The 15,448-nt window shown below is 46.4% G+C and overlaps 2 protein-coding genes across 4 annotated transcripts in view; one reads left to right on the forward strand and one right to left on the reverse strand.

Moving 5' to 3' along the window:
* The window catches only part of wdr33 (WD repeat domain 33), a 46,453-nt gene extending 32,764 nt beyond the window's left edge, over positions 1 to 13,689 (forward strand). The window contains exons 11-21 of the mRNA XM_083659530.1: positions 1,972 to 2,082; positions 2,518 to 2,612; positions 2,704 to 2,790; positions 3,142 to 3,281; positions 3,791 to 3,946; positions 4,526 to 5,380; positions 6,240 to 6,300; positions 6,409 to 6,778; positions 7,842 to 8,110; positions 10,120 to 10,311; positions 11,402 to 13,689. Coding sequence (XP_083515656.1) covers positions 1,972 to 2,082; positions 2,518 to 2,612; positions 2,704 to 2,790; positions 3,142 to 3,281; positions 3,791 to 3,946; positions 4,526 to 5,380; positions 6,240 to 6,300; positions 6,409 to 6,778; positions 7,842 to 8,110; positions 10,120 to 10,311; positions 11,402 to 11,514 — 2,449 coding nt within the window. The 3' untranslated portion in view covers positions 11,515 to 13,689. The remainder of the gene's footprint in view (positions 1 to 1,971; positions 2,083 to 2,517; positions 2,613 to 2,703; positions 2,791 to 3,141; positions 3,282 to 3,790; positions 3,947 to 4,525; positions 5,381 to 6,239; positions 6,301 to 6,408; positions 6,779 to 7,841; positions 8,111 to 10,119; positions 10,312 to 11,401) is intronic.
* Positions 13,690 to 14,160: 471 nt separating this feature from the next.
* sft2d3 (SFT2 domain containing 3) overlaps positions 14,161 to 15,448 on the reverse strand; it is a 4,567-nt gene continuing 3,279 nt past the window's right edge. Inside the window, exons 3-4 of one of the 3 annotated variants that reach the window (XR_014553715.1) lie at positions 14,965 to 15,448; positions 14,161 to 14,925 (exon numbers count right to left, since the gene is read on the reverse strand). The exon at positions 14,965 to 15,448 is cut by the window's right edge and continues 884 nt beyond it. The gene's annotated coding sequence lies outside the window, so the exon portion shown is untranslated. The other 2 variants (XR_014553716.1, XM_083659538.1) reach the window with 2 other exon arrangements.

Below are 15,448 nucleotides of genomic sequence, written 5' to 3' on the forward strand. Positions count from 1 at the left end.
ACTGAAACCTAAAAGCCTTCACATGAATCGTACTCTGATATGGTGATTTGTAAAGCAAAGACTGCCATCCACACATCAGAACTGTATATTCTAAAATTGCAACCAAGGCGGCAAGGCCCTCTGCAAAAAATACATATGAAAGAAAGACCATGACAAAATAGTTATGCATTGCAACAAGAGCAGCTTGTGGATTTCAGATATTTTTTGTTTAAAACTGGACAAAGAGATGAGGGAGTCTAATTTCAGACATGATGGTTCAAAGGTCATGAGCTTGAATGGTGACGTCGCCACCAGTGCTCGTATTTTCTCTCCCAAACTCGTAGGAGCCTCAGCAGCCCCGACCTCAAAAATCCAAGATGGCTGCTCCGCGCAACAACATTAGCTAAAATCGTAGTAAATATTGTTTATTTGCACTTCTGTCTTGTTTGTGTCTCATTAAAACAGCTGTACACACAGCACAGCACTGTCTAACTCCTATCTGTGTGGACATGTTGCTGCAGTGTTTGTATGCGCAAAATACCGCGTTATCAACTGTTATTGCTAACAATGGCTAGCCTAGCTAGAGCTAACCCTGGCTAGTTTCCCAACTGTTTTGATGGAACGTCGACAACTCAGGTGTGACATCGCTCAACCGTGAAATCCTTCGCTCCCAGTTTTTAAGGAACGGGCCATAAGGGCCAAAATATAATAAGCTCCTTTTTCCAGCCTCACTTCGCACAGTCCCATACCTTAACATGTAGGCAAGTGTTGATCTGAGCCTGTAGGAGTTATGAACAGATGATATGAGGCTGTAGGAGTTATGAACAGATGATATGAGGCTGTAGGAGTTATGAACAGATGATATGAGGCTGTAGGAGTTATGAACAGATGATATGAGGCTGTAGGAGTTATGAACAGATGATATGAGTAGGAGTTATGAACAGATGATCTGAGGCTGTAGGAGTTATGAACAGATGATCTGAGGCTGTAGGAGTTATGAACAGATGATCTGAGGCTGTAGGAGTTATGAACAGATGATCTGAGGCTGTAGGAGTTATGAACAGATGATATGAGGCTGTAGGAGTTATGAACAGATGATATGAGTAGGAGTTATGAACAGATGATATGAGTAGGAGTTATGAACAGATGATATGAGTAGGAGTTATGAACAGATGATCTGAGGCTGTAGGAGTTATGAACAGATGATCTGAGGCTGTAGGAGTTATGAACAGATGATCTGAGGCTGTAGGAGTTATGAACAGATGATATGAGGCTGTAGGAGTTATGAACAGATGATATGAGTAGGAGTTATGAACAGATGATATGAGTAGGAGTTATGAACAGATGATCTGAGGCTGTAGGAGTTATGAACAGATGATCTGAGGCTGTAGGAGTTATGAACAGATGATATGAGTAGGAGTTATGAACAGATGATATGAGGCTGTAGGAGTTATGAACAGATGATCTGAGGCTGTAGGAGTTATGAACAGATGATCTGAGGCTGTAGGAGTTATGAACAGATGATCTGAGGCTGTAGGAGTTATGAACAGATGATATGAGGCTGTAGGAGTTATGAACAGATGATCTGAGGCTGTAGGAGTTATGAACAGATGATCTGAGCCTGTAGGAGTTATGAACAGATGATATGAGGCTGTAGGAGTTATGAACAGATGATCTGAGGCTGTAGGAGTTATGAACAGATGATCTGAGCCTGTAGGAGTTATGAACAGATGATATGAGGCTGTAGGAGTTATGAACAGATGATATGAGGCTGTAGGAGTTATGAACAGATGATATGAGGCTGTAGGAGTTATGAACAGATGATCTGAGCCTGTAGGAGTTATGAACAGATGATCTGAGGCTGTAGGAGTTATGAACAGATCATATGAGGCTGTAGGAGTTATGAACAGATGATATGAGGCTGTAGGAGTTATGAACTCATGCACCAGGGTTCAACGGGCTGAAGGTTAATGAGTTGTTTGTTTGGCTCAGAGTGGAGAAGGAGGTGGGCGGCATGGAGATGGCCCATGAGGGGATGATCTGGAGTCTGGCCTGGCACCCGCTGGGTCACATCCTCTGCTCTGGGTCCAACGACCACACCAGGTACCCCCCCCCCCCCCCCCCCCACACACACACACACACACACACACTACAGAATGAGAGTTCACGTGAAGAGGATGGTTTATGTGAATTCAGCAAAACTTATGATTGTGTCTCTCTTTGATCCTCCCTCTGTCTCTCTCTCTCTCTCTGACCCTCTCTCTCTCTCTCTCTCTCTCTCTCTCTCTCTCTGACTCTCTCGGACTCGCTCTCTCTCTCTCTCTCTCTCTCTCTCTCTCTCTCTGACTCTCTCTCGGACTCACTCTCTCTCTCTCTCTCTCTGACCCTCTCTCTCTCTGACTCTCTCTCTCTCTCTCTCTCTCTCTCTCTCTGACTCTCTCTCGGACTCGCTCTCTCTCTCTCTCTCTCTCTCTCTCTCTCTCTCTCTCTCTCTCTCTCTCTCTGACTCTCTCTCGGACTCACTCTCTCTCCTCTTAGTAAATTTTGGACGAGGAATCGCCCGGGCGACAAGATGAGGGACCGATACAACCTGAACTTGCTGCCAGGAATGTCAGAGGACGGCGTGGAGTACGGTGAGTTAGGTTTGGGTGGATCAGCAGTTTGAGCAGGTTTCTGCCCTGAACGTGGTTCTGATGATATGTTCTTGGGTTTTCTTGGTTGCAGATGACATGGAGCCCAACAGCGTGGCCTCCATCCCCGGCATGGGCATCCCTGAGCAGCTGAAGGTGGCCATGGAGCAGGAGCAGAGCGGTAAGACACAGATCCTTCGGCACGGAATCTCCTGGAACATCTTGGAAGTTTGAGGGTGGATTCCAGACGGGGAAAATCAGTGGATTCGCTCAGTTTTCTTTGAGAGTCAGGGAATTTTACAAATGGATCACTGTATAGGAAAATGAATGTATAGAATTGTTTCCAAGTTGTTTGACTTGACACCTTTATTGCATTAGCTGGTGGTTTTCAGGCTAACAGGAGAGGACACCACACTGAAAAACAAAGGAAGAAGGAAGAACATTTTTAGTTCAAAAAGTAGATATTTTGGACATACAAGGTTTTCGCCCGCTGGCACTGAATAAAGTGTGGAATGTGCTGTGTTGTGGTCAGGTAAAGAAGTGGCTCCTGATGTGGAGATGTCCATCCCCGGGCTGGACTGGGGCATGGAGGAGGTGATGTCCAAAGACATGAAGAAAGTCCCTCAGAAGAAAGTCCCCTACGCCAAACCCATCCCTGCACAGTTCCAGCAGGTACACACACACACCTCACACACACACACACACACACACACACACACACACACACACACACACACACACACACACACACACACACACACACACCTCACACAGAGATGCAGGTAGATTCACTAGTTGATGTGCGCACAGAGAATCTGGAGCAGTTATTGAATTTAAAAGTTGCGTTGTGGAAAATGATGGCTGTCCTAAAACTTAGTGAAGTCATGAAATGTGTTCATAATCTTCCTTTTGCCAGTGAAAGTTTAACCATCAAGCTTGGGTCCTTGTAGGTCTAGATCTTGTAGGTCTAGATCTTACTCTAGATCTTGTAGATCTAGATCTTGTAGGTCTTGATCTTGTAGGTATTGATCTTGTAGGTCTAGATCTTACTCTAGATCTTGTAGGTCTAGAAATGGGCTTGGCTGTGTTTGGTTCATTTAGTCAAACAAACCAGGAGGATCAGATTGTCTTAAAGTGGCGAGTACTTGTAGTAACGCTCTTCCTTCCTGTCCTCTGTCCAGGCCTGGGCGGACAACAAGGTGCCTGTGATGCCCCCTGGTGGAGAAATGCTCAAAGAGCGGAAGGTGGAGCAGAAAGTCGACGGGAAGAAGAAGAGTCAGGCAGAGATGGAGCAGGAGATGGCAGCTCTGCAGTACACCAACCCCATGCTGCTGGAGGTTAGTACACCAACCCCATGCTGCTGGAGGTTAGTACACCAACCCCATGCTGCTGGAGGTTAGTACACCAACCCCATGCTGCTGGAGGTTAGTACACCAACCCCATGCTGCTGGAGGTTAGTACACCAACCCCATGCTGCTGGAGGTTTGTTTCACACAATATTACATCATGTTGATGTACTTCTACTTATCAGGTTTCATTTATTAAATTATTCAAGTAATTAGGCCTGATTACCCAGCATGCACTGGGAAGTTACACCCAGTTCACAGTCTCTACCCACTCAACTCCAATCAACTACAGGCTGAGAACTTTCTCCCAGCTTCGTTGTTAAAACTGGGTGGGAACAATTATAGAGTTGGGAAAAAAAACTACATTGCAGAACCAATCCAGAGCCTTTAGGGCGGTCCTTCATGCAGGGGGGGGGGGGGGGGGGGGTGACAAGCAGAACCAATCCAGAGCCTTTAGGGCGGTTCTTCATGCAGGGGGGGGGGGGTGACATGCAGAACCAATCCAGCCAGTGGAGCGTAGGGGAAGTTCATTGTTGTCATTTCTAATCTGTTTTCTGCATCTTTGTGCAGCAGATGAAGATGGACAGGATGGGCCACCCAGACGGGAGCATGGGCCCTCCACCTGGACAGGGCCCCATGCCCCCCTTCCCCGGCCCCATGCCCCCTCCTCCACCACAGGGCTTCCCCCCAAACATGCCCCCTCAGCAGATGCCCCACAACATGGGGCCCCCCATGGGCCCTGGTGGCATGCAGCCGCCTTTCATGCCCCCAGGACAGATGGGCCCCCCCTCCGGACCCCCACCTCACCAAGGGCCTCCTCAGGGCATGATGGGGCCCCCAGATATGCATGGACCCCAAGGTATGCAGAGACATCCCGGTCCCCACAGGAACATGGGCCCTCAGGGGCCTCACGGAATAGCCCCGGGTCCCAGAGGGATGCAGGGGCCCCCTGGAGGGATGATGGGACCCCCTCCTCGAGGCATGGGCCCCAGGGATCCTCAGGGGCCTCCACCTCAGGGGGGCATGATGCCACCTCAAGGCAACATGATGGGCCCCCAGGCTGCAATGCAGGGTGGGATGATGGGGCCCCCTCCACCCAGGACACACGGCAACATGCCAAACAACTATGGGATGGGAAACATGCAGGGGCCACCCCCTGGAGGGATGCACGGCCCCCCAGGAAATATGCAGGGACCCCCAGGTAATATGCAGGGACCCCCGGGTAACATGCAGGGACCACCTGGAAACATGCAGGGACCACCTGGAAACATGCAGGGGCCCCCAGGCAACATTCAAGGACCCCCTGGAAACATGCAGGGACCACCTGGAAACATGCAAGGACCCCCTGGAAACATGCAGGGGCCTCCAGGAAACATGCAGGGTCCCCCTGGAAACATGCAGGGACCCCCATACATGCAACATCAGGTGAGTTCAATTCAATTTTTTATTTGAATATATGTGTGAGTTCATGTGTCCTCTCAAAGACACATGAAAGGGCAAATGCTAACATGATCTGTAAAAAGCAAGACTGTCAGCACTTCTCATTCTAGACTGAGATGTTGGCTTGATTTCCATAACAACAATCCCTGCTTCAGTTGGCCCAGACAGTACGAGTCCTGTCAGGTTTGACAAGATATGGTTGTTATTGAGAGATAGATTAGGCTTACTGATTTATTTTATTATTATTAACATGGACAAATGGTTTATTTTGGTTACCATAGTATCTCAGAGTATATTTTACTCTGTTATTAGTGTTGGGGAGGCCAGGTCATCAGTCGCAACAGTTTCCTGTGGAGTTCCCCAAGGCTCCATCCTTGGCCCCATGCTCTTTTGTTTTCCATTGACATGCTTCCACTGGGTCACATAATTAGAAAACATAATAAAGTATGAAGAATTCAATGAAGGATGTCACTTAACCTCTTACAGCTCAATACAGATCGATCTGAAGTCCTCATTATTGGTCCTCCTTCAACTAGTGCCGACATCAAAACCGTCTTGGCCCTTTCTCTGCCAACATAACAATGAGCTGAAGACTGTCTAAAATTAAAGCGTTTTCATCATTTTAAACATTTGGAAATCACAACCTATGCTTTTATTTCCTCACAACCGGATTCCTGTAACTTGTTCTCCAGTCTTAGTCACCAAAACATTTCCAGATTACAAACGGCAGCCAGATGTGACGTCACGTCACGTCTGGATTAGCACAAAATGTTTCAGTGATTCTAAAACATCAACGGCAAACGTCAGGTTTTGGTGTCAGTGCCTCATTATTTGATCTTTACAGGGCCAGAACTCTGGGTCCATGATGCATGGAGCAATGGGGCAGCAGGGACCCAACAACAAAGGTACGCCAGCATGGAAAATGATTACAACAGCTTGTAATGTGAAAGTTGTTCCAGTGCTGATTTAGAATCAGTGTGTTAATTATATCACTGCTCCTTCCATCTGAGTAGATCCCAGAGGGCCTCCGCCCAACCACCACATGGGACCTCCTGACCGCCAGGGGCCTGGGGGACCTGGAGGACAGGACCAGGGTTCAGGGTACTGGGGTGACGGGCAGCAGGGCCGCCGTGGACCGCAGCAGGACTTTGACGGAGGCCAGGACTTCCACGGTGGCAGGGGAGAAGAGGGCTGGAGGCAAGGGCCCGGCCAAGGCTACCAGGGAGGAGGAGGAGGAGGAGGAGGAGGGGGAGGAGGGGGAGGAGGGGGCCACAGGGGGGGAGGAGGCAGTGGAGGAGGAGGAGGGGGCAACGGAGGCAACTGGGGCAACGAGGAGAGGTTCCCCCGAGACGGAGGAGAGTTTCGAGGACGCAGGGATGATAGGTGAGCAGCTTCAGATCATTACTGAAAGATAAAAATTAAAAAAGGGAAAAAAAGCAACATTTTGAAACTAAGGGGCACTTTACACGAGGACGGTTTCCTATGGAAACGGGGAATTATTGTATCGTTAGTGCCTCCCGTTAAGACGGCGACGGCGAATTCGCGCTTAGGAAATGACACATTTTAAAACCACCCTCTAGAGTGAAATTCTTGGTGACGCTCCCCGCTGAGCGCTCCATGTAATCACTTTGGAACGGCACATTTCAGAAACTCTGACGTGCCTGCACAGGCGACACACGCGATGCCGTGCGCGAGTTGGCAACCAAATACAACTTCAGTATGAATGAAGTTTGGCAACACTCAGAATTAAGCTACACTGCAGCCAACTTCAGTTACATGTTCATAGCGTTTCTGCTGCGAGGAGCCGATGGCTGTACCCGGTCGGCATTTAACGTTAGTTACAAAAGCAGTCGACAGTGTTTTCTCACTGCCAGTAGCAATATGGTGACAGATCACAGTCAGCGCTCCCGGTCCTCGCTGTTCGTTAAAGATTTCCAATAGGCATTATTCTGATAAACTGGTCACATATATGTTACATTCTCACCCGACAAATATTAAAACTTTAACAGTTTGGGGGGTTTTTTTAGCTTGAAAAAAGCTTTTTGGCAAGTCTAAATGACTGCGGAAAGTGTACTCTACTTCCGCGTTTAAAGCGAAATTACGTCATGCAGTAAGCGTCCTTGTATGGGCAAAGAATAAGGTGATCACACTGCCACCTAGCGACCTGGCATGTACATTACGGCGTTTTAAAACTTCAACAGCGCTCATGTAAACAGGGAGAAGGTGTGAAGGAAAAGGTGTGAAGGAAACGCTATTGTGTCGTTTCTTTCAGAAACTGTCCTCGTGTAAAGGGCCCCTAAACTCTACATAAGGAAGTTCCAATTTCCATGATAGATTTTGGACATTTTTACCGCCTCACCGCGATTGTCCAGTCTGTGTGTTGAGGCGAGAGTTTCCATCTGGAGCCATTGGCTGTGTGGAGGTTTTGACTTGCCTGCTGTTCCAGGTTCAGAGGTGGCGGTCCCGGACGTCCCGGAGGTCCCGGAGGTCGGAATTATAATGAGGAGTACAGTGGCCAGGAGGAGAGCTTTGACGGCCCCGACGAGATGAACCGAGGCTGGGACAGTGGAGGAGGCCGGGGGAGGCCCCCGCCTCGCGGTGGAGGTCCGCCCAGAGGAGGAGGAGGAGGAGGAGGGGGTGGAGGAGCTGGAGCTGGAGGAGGAGCTGGAGGAGGAGCTGGAGCTGGTGGAGCTGGTGGAGGAGGAGGAGGAGGAGGTGAGAGGAGCCTCTACCCCTGTCTGTTCCCTTCTGTCTGACTTTTCTTCTCTCTGTTCTGTCCATCTGTGGTCTCTGTTTCTTTCTGCCACTTTCAGCCCACAAATACAAAATACCAAAACGATCGAATCATCTTATGTCCAATATTTGACTCTCTTAGTCCGATTCTTCATTTCGGACCAGATGCAAAAATGAGACATTGTTTTGTTTTCCAGCTGGTTCAGGTCGCCTTCACACCAGACACAAAATATAGGGCCGTCTCCCGGGATGGAAAATATAAATTCCCAGAGATTTTTTGACGGCTGAAATGATGTATCCAGTCTGCCAGAAAGCCATTAGAAGAAGAAGACCTATTTCTGTAGGCGGAAGGCGGAAGTCCCGGACTTCCTGGATCTTATGGTGGGGTTTTAGAAGGGATTTCACTTCCTGGATCTTATGGTGGGGTTTTAGAAGGGATTTCACTGAAATGCATAGAATAAGGTCTGTGGTTAACAAAAGTTGATGGGAGCAGTAATTCTGGTTCAGCAGGATCATCTTCATGAACATGAATCACTTTTATGCCTTGGATGGTGGATGTGTAAACAGTGGATGCAGTGCCCGAAATTAACAAGCGCCAATGGTGACTAGATTTTACGTTTAGCACAAACAAACGCACCCAGCAGGCAGAGCACACAGATGTGAGTTGCAAAACTGAAAGAGGCGTCTTATAAACATGAAACTTCTACACTTCTTTCCTCATTTTCAACCCAGTGTGAGTAACTTTACAAGTGTTTAACCCATTGATACCTGATGCAGCATTTGTGTGTGTATCCCTTTAAGACCGCGAACCGCACACAAATTAGGGATATACACGCAAATGCTGCATCAGGTATCAATGGGTTAAGTCAAGTCAAGTCGTTTACTTTGTTTATAACGTTGTGAAGTAGCAGCAGTCACAGATACACAGCTCTCATTGACAAGCTCAGCGAGCATACAGGCAATTTAGTCGGCTAACGTTATGGTGAACCCACCTATAATTCACATTTCGTGGCAAATGATATTCGCACGTCGGACTGAGAAAAGTTGGATGAAAATCGGCCATCAGGAAGACAGATGAGGAGCATTTTGTCACGAGTTTATAAGCCTGCAAGACAGTTTACTATGACAGTGCTGAGCTGAGAGTCCTTCCAACTCAAACTAGCGTTGATGTTTGTTTGTTCCTGTCTGTCACACCCTCCTGTCTGTAACACCCCCCTGTCTGTAACACCCTCCTGTCTGTCACACCCTCCTGTCTGTCACACCCTCCTGTCTGTCACACCCTCCTCTCTGTAACACCCTCCTGTCTGTAACACCCTCCTGTCTGTAACACCCTCCTGTCTGTAACACCCTCCTGTCTGTCACACCCTCCTGTCTGTCACACCCTCCTGTCTGTAACACCCTCCTGTCTGTAACACCCTCCTGTCTGTCACACCCTCCTGTCTGTCACACCCTCCTGTCTGTAACACCCTCCCCGGACCATAAAAGCTTTGTTTATGATCGATTGTATCTCCCTGAAGCATCGACGCTCTAAATATGGTATTCAGTGACAAAAATTCAATGTATTATTTTGCCTGGTAAAAAACATGCCTTGCGAGTGGATCTTTTCCATCTACCCGCCACTTGGGCGGTGTGTCAAAAAGTTAATGTCGGGCCCTGAGTGGATGGATAAATCCAGAAGGCACGCCACGCCACGCTGAAGCTATACTGCAGCGATAGTTTCAGCTTCTGCTCTATTCCTCAAGCGTGCAGCGCGCTGCACCCGAGCTGCCAGGCATGAAGTCAATGCAAGTTGTGAGTGGGGGGGAGGCAGGAAAAGAGAGTGCTTCTGGTGTGGCCGGTTTAGCGTGGCACTCAGCTTCTGTTAAGCGCTGCTTAATAGCGCCTGGTGTGAACCGAGGCTTAGGATAGATCCTGATGCTGTGTCAGTCCTCCTGTATAAAGCCTCTCCCTGGTGTTTTCCTCCTGCTAAATACTGTCTGTTCCTCCTGCAGGTCAAGAAGGCTACCGGGATGGCCAGCAGATGCATGAGGGCTCGTCCCAGGCCAGCAGGGAGCGCTCTTCCTCGCTGCAAGGCATGGACATGGCTTCACTGCCCCCCCGCAAGAGGCCGTGGCAGGACGGCCCGGGCACCGGAGACCCCCGGGACCCCCGTGACCGAGAGACCCCCGGGGCCGACGGAGCAGGTGGGAGGACTTCACTTACCTTATATATATGTATATGTGTATGTATATATATCTATATATATATATATATATATTGTATGTATGTATGTGTGTATGTATATATATTAGGGATGTTCATTTTGAAAATTTTCCAAAATCGATAATTGGTGAAAATTAACGATCAATTATCGATTATCGATCATATTAATATTATATATATTATATATTAATACTTAACTTAATTTTCAATATTTTCAATTTTTTTTTTTTTTTTTTTTTTTTTTAAACAAAATGAATGCCTATGGCAGAAAATACGAAAGACAACGTGTTCTCCTCAATGAACTCTTTATTTCAATGTGTCTCCTCTCCAACACTGCTGTCCCCGGCGCATGCCGGTGTGAATTTCCCATGTTTAAAACAGTTTTGTTGGCACAAAGGCCCGTGCCCAGCCAGAAAACTAGAGACTATATGAAGCTCCACCTCACGTTAGTCGGCTGTGCAATGGAGTGGGGCGAGGAGGAACGAATTCCACCCAAACCTAGTCCAATTTTTTTTTTTTTTTTTTTTTTTAATAATTAAAAAATCGATCCAAATGCCACAGGATCGATTCCAATCCTTAACGATCAATTATCGATTTTCGATAATTGATGAACATCCCTAATATATATATATATTATGTCTTTTCCACTTTTGGATTTTCTTTGGGAGACATTTGAGTACGGTAATCACTTACTTTGGGGACAGCATTTGTCAGTCATTATTTTTAGATGATTATATGGTTAATTGAAAAAGAATAATCGATAATGAAAATAAATATTTTTTGCAGCCCTACACACAACACTTCTGTGGTCGATATTTGGGTTGATAAAGCAACAGCTTTAAAGTATAAAAGCAAAATGAGATCATTATTTTTACCCAGTGCCGTGAATCACCTCGAAACACTTTGCATTTCACAAACAAGACCTTGAAAGACTTTGCAAAGGTCTAGTTGGACCTCCGTGTGTGTGTGTGTGTGTGTGTGTGTGTGTGTGTGTGTGTGTGTGTGTGGGGGGGGGACAAACTAGATCACTGATGTTGATCGATCAATAACTGTGTGTGTGTCTCTCTTCAGGTCGGCCTCCACAGAGGGAGGAGGGAGGCTACAGCGGTCCGGCAGGGCGAGGAGGCCGGGGGGGCTGGAGAGGGGGGCCCAGAGGAGCACCGCGGGGTGGCAGGGGCCGGTAGGGGCCCCTCTCCTGCTGCAGGGTTCCTACAGGACAGACAGCCCGGACATGTACGGACAATGAGTTCGGTGATTTCCAGCTCTTGGAAAGTTTGGAAATCGCGCACATTTTTGTTGTTGTTGAAAAGTATGGAAAAATGTTGCTGTACTGCCCTGGTGTTCATGCAACGCCACATTCCCCGTGGTTCCAGAATCTTGTCGCCCGTCATGCTCCGATATTTGTTATTGTTAAGAATCATCTTCATCTATCCTTAACTTGCAGTGATGTTTTGTTGACGCCGACATATTGACTCCATCAAACCATCGTAACCACAGACTGAACAAGCAAAGCTGACAGTAACAGACTGAAGTGACTCCTCCAACATGGCCGACAGCGCTGCAGTCTGCTGCAGATGAACTCCTCCAGCTGCCAGAAGCCGCCCAGTTACATTCACAGCCCACATCTGTACTCTTGCCTTATTTTTCCTCTTATCTGTAGTGCTATTTATGTCTCTTTCCAGAATCCAGTTACTCAAGATAATCCACAGACCTTGTGAGCAGTTTCATCTAGCAACTATTTTCGCTGTAGCAGGCAGCTAGGGGTGTAGTTCAGTCTATTCTCTTTCGCCCAAACTACACCCGCTAAGAGTAGTTTGGTCGAAAGAAACTGCAGCAGCCATTTTAACTGGTATTTTAACGAAAATGCCGTGGTATTCGGGAGTCAAAATGGCGGCGTCACCAGAACAGCGGTGTCTCTGGGAGTCATGGACAGACAGAGCGATACGGCAGCGTTAGCCATCCAAATGAACTCAAGGTAGCGAGGTGTGGAGAATAGTAGGGATTTATGAAACTGAGACTGTAGGAACCCTATCTCGACGCCGACACCCATAACCAGACGGACCGCAGGGACCAAAAATGACAAAACACCAGCGCCTGTGGAGGAAGGAAGGTCACGAGAGAGAGATGGACGTTGTTCTCTGGTGTGTCGAGGCTCAGGGAGCGGAGGACACTAGCTTTAAATTGTCTGGACGTTTGGATTGGATGAATTGTTTGGATCTCTACAGCGACAAGCTCTGCCCACAGACCGCTGATGCAGTGTGGGATTCCGTTTTCTGAATCGGTAAATCTGATTGGTCAGCAGATACTGATGTCTTTTTGACGTAAAGCTGCTGATAGCTAATATTTTGTGGCGACTTTCAAGAAATCTTTAAATTTATGTATTTTTATGGCAAGAAAATGACCTGAAATTGCAGCGTTTCGCCCAGAATTGTCTCAAGAATTGTATATTTGTGTGGAATCCAGTGAAAATGCCTCATTAGAGTTGATTGAGGTTAAGGTTAAGCTTTCCACCGACGATCAGTTGATCTATTGATCTATTCTACAATAAATAAGTCATCAATCAAACTGCATGGGTGACACTGACTGGGCCAGATCCCATTTTTTAATAGAACAATATCAGCCTGAAGTATCGGCAGATTAAAACATCTGTTCAACCTGATTCACCAGCCGCTTTCCAGCCTGCCGCAGATTTTTTTTTTTTAGCACAACTGGGAAAGTTGACAAACTTGCCAACCGCAACCAAAATCTCCCAGAGTTCAGCTGGTGTCTCTGACAGGACTGACCACTGTACGCCTCATGTGCACAACTCCATCTTGGCTTCCAGACGTTTAAAGGGTCAAGCTTGACATTGAAGAACTAAAGAATCACACACCTGGAAAAGACTGACATTTATGGGGGGGGGGGTTTAAATAAAAATGAAAAAAATATTTGTGCCGGATAAGTCAATGTGGAAACCAAAATGCAAGCGGGTCTCGACCTCAAATGAGCTGTCCCGATCACGGAGAAGGCTCTGAGATGTTCATGTAAACCGGACTGCAATGTGTAAAACCTCCGTTCGCTTCACATTTTATTTTGAAAATGTTCCCAGGTGGAGCGAGAAGGGGAACTCCAGGGCCTCGTGTTCCTGAAACACCACAACCTCCTCTGAGAAAACAACACAGAAACACTGGCCAGCGTGTTTTTGCAGCCAGACGTCCTCTTTCAGTTTTAATGTCAAATAATGAAGAGCATCGTCACTGTGTCACCACCCGGCCAGGCGCCTTCTGTCCCTTTAGTTTCTAACTGTACAGTTTGTCTTCAGATTGTTCTTGTTTTTGTCCATTTTTTGTATGAGACTATAATAGAGTTTGTGCAAAGTTTACCGGATCTGCCGTCTGTGTTTTTTTTACAATCTTTCAAAATAAGATGTTTGTACTTTGACTTGACCGAGTCGAGTTGCTGCGCTACAGTATTATGTCCTTTATGTCATAAAGGTGCTTCTCAACTGGTCTAGCCTCAGGATCCACATTTTTCCTTAGTCATTAAGTCGTGACCCAAATTTATGTTTTTTTGTTTTGTTTTTACCACTCAAATTTATTTCACAAAAAATAATGGAATACACAATGCCTTCATGCACTGCTAAACCATGAAATGAACAAAAGTGCAACTAGGGCTAAATACCCAAATGGAATAAAAAGGTATACTTATCTTGAATTGCACAGTTTTTTAAACAGGTTTAACTGGTGATGCTCATCAGGTTTCAAGAATCTGGATTCTTTCACTTAAGCAAGTTGAGACAAACATTTACCGCTTAATTTTAACCGGTATGTTTTCAAGGTTAGGAATAATCTTGAATTTGATATATTCTAATTGAAAAATGCTTGATTTTCAACATAATCTGGTGGTATATCAACACAATCACTTAAGTAAACCAAAGATATTTAAATATTTGAACTCATCACTCATAGCTAGTCCTCTGTTGACCCCTTAATCTGGAAATTAGCAAGTATTTGCCTAAATAATAATTTTCAAAACATACAAAGTTAAATATGAACTCTTGGTAAAATAAACAAACGAAGTGATAATGAATTCTGTGGGTATAATTAAGGAATACTGAACTTTTTGCAATTGCATTTATAGTATCAATTTAGATTAATGTCATGATAAATGATAAACTTTCCCTTTCATCTTGGTACTCATTCCACTTCACATCCCATAATCGCATAGACTCAGCTCTCAGTCCCGTTTCAAACGTCTGGAAACCGAGACTAATAATCGCATGGCTTTTGGTCATCAAACAAATCTTTATACACTCAACTCCATTTTATATTGATTACAATTACATTAGTGGAAAAACAACAACCCATCAGTTTCACAGACTGCACTTTACAGTTTTCTAAGTGGTTTTGGTCCCCTGTGAACAACAAGACCCTGTCCCAAAGTGTCTACTGCAGCTCAGAACTTCCCCAACACAAACGTTTAGTCTGGAGACCTGCATGTGATGAGAGCTGGACTGGTTTAGTCTGGAGACCTGCATGTGATGAGAGCTGGACTGGTTTAGTCTGGAGACCTGCATGTGATGACTGATGAGAGCTGGACTGGTTTAGTCTGGAGACCTGCATGTGATGAGAGCTGGACTGGTTTAGTCTGGAGACCTGCATGTGATGACTGATGAGAGCTGGACTGGTTTAGTCTGGAGACCTGCATGTGATGAGAGCTGAACTGGTTTAGTCTGGAGACCTGCATGTGATGACTGATGAGAGCTGGACTGGTTTAGTCTGGAGACCTGCATGTGATGAGAGCTGAACTGGTTTAGTCTGGAGACCTGCATGTGATGACTGATGAGAGCTGGACTGGAGGATCCACATGAGAAGACAACTGTCCACACAGCAGGTGAGGCCTCTGGTCACACGTCATCATCACTGTCCTGACTGCAAATACATGAGACAGGTTCCCAAAGGTCCTTAAAATCCTTGAAGGTTTGTGAATTTGATAGAGAAAAATCAACGCTTGAAAGTTTTTCGAAATAGACACACAAATAGACATGGGTCATTGAAAACGCTTGAACTTCTATATTTTGTGCAAGATCCCCCCCCCACCCCCACCGAAAAACAGCTGATTTATTTTTCACACAAACAC

This window comes from Poromitra crassiceps, assembly GCF_964638095.1.
Source record: "Poromitra crassiceps genome assembly, chromosome: 23".
NCBI lineage: Eukaryota > Metazoa > Chordata > Actinopteri > Beryciformes > Melamphaidae > Poromitra > Poromitra crassiceps.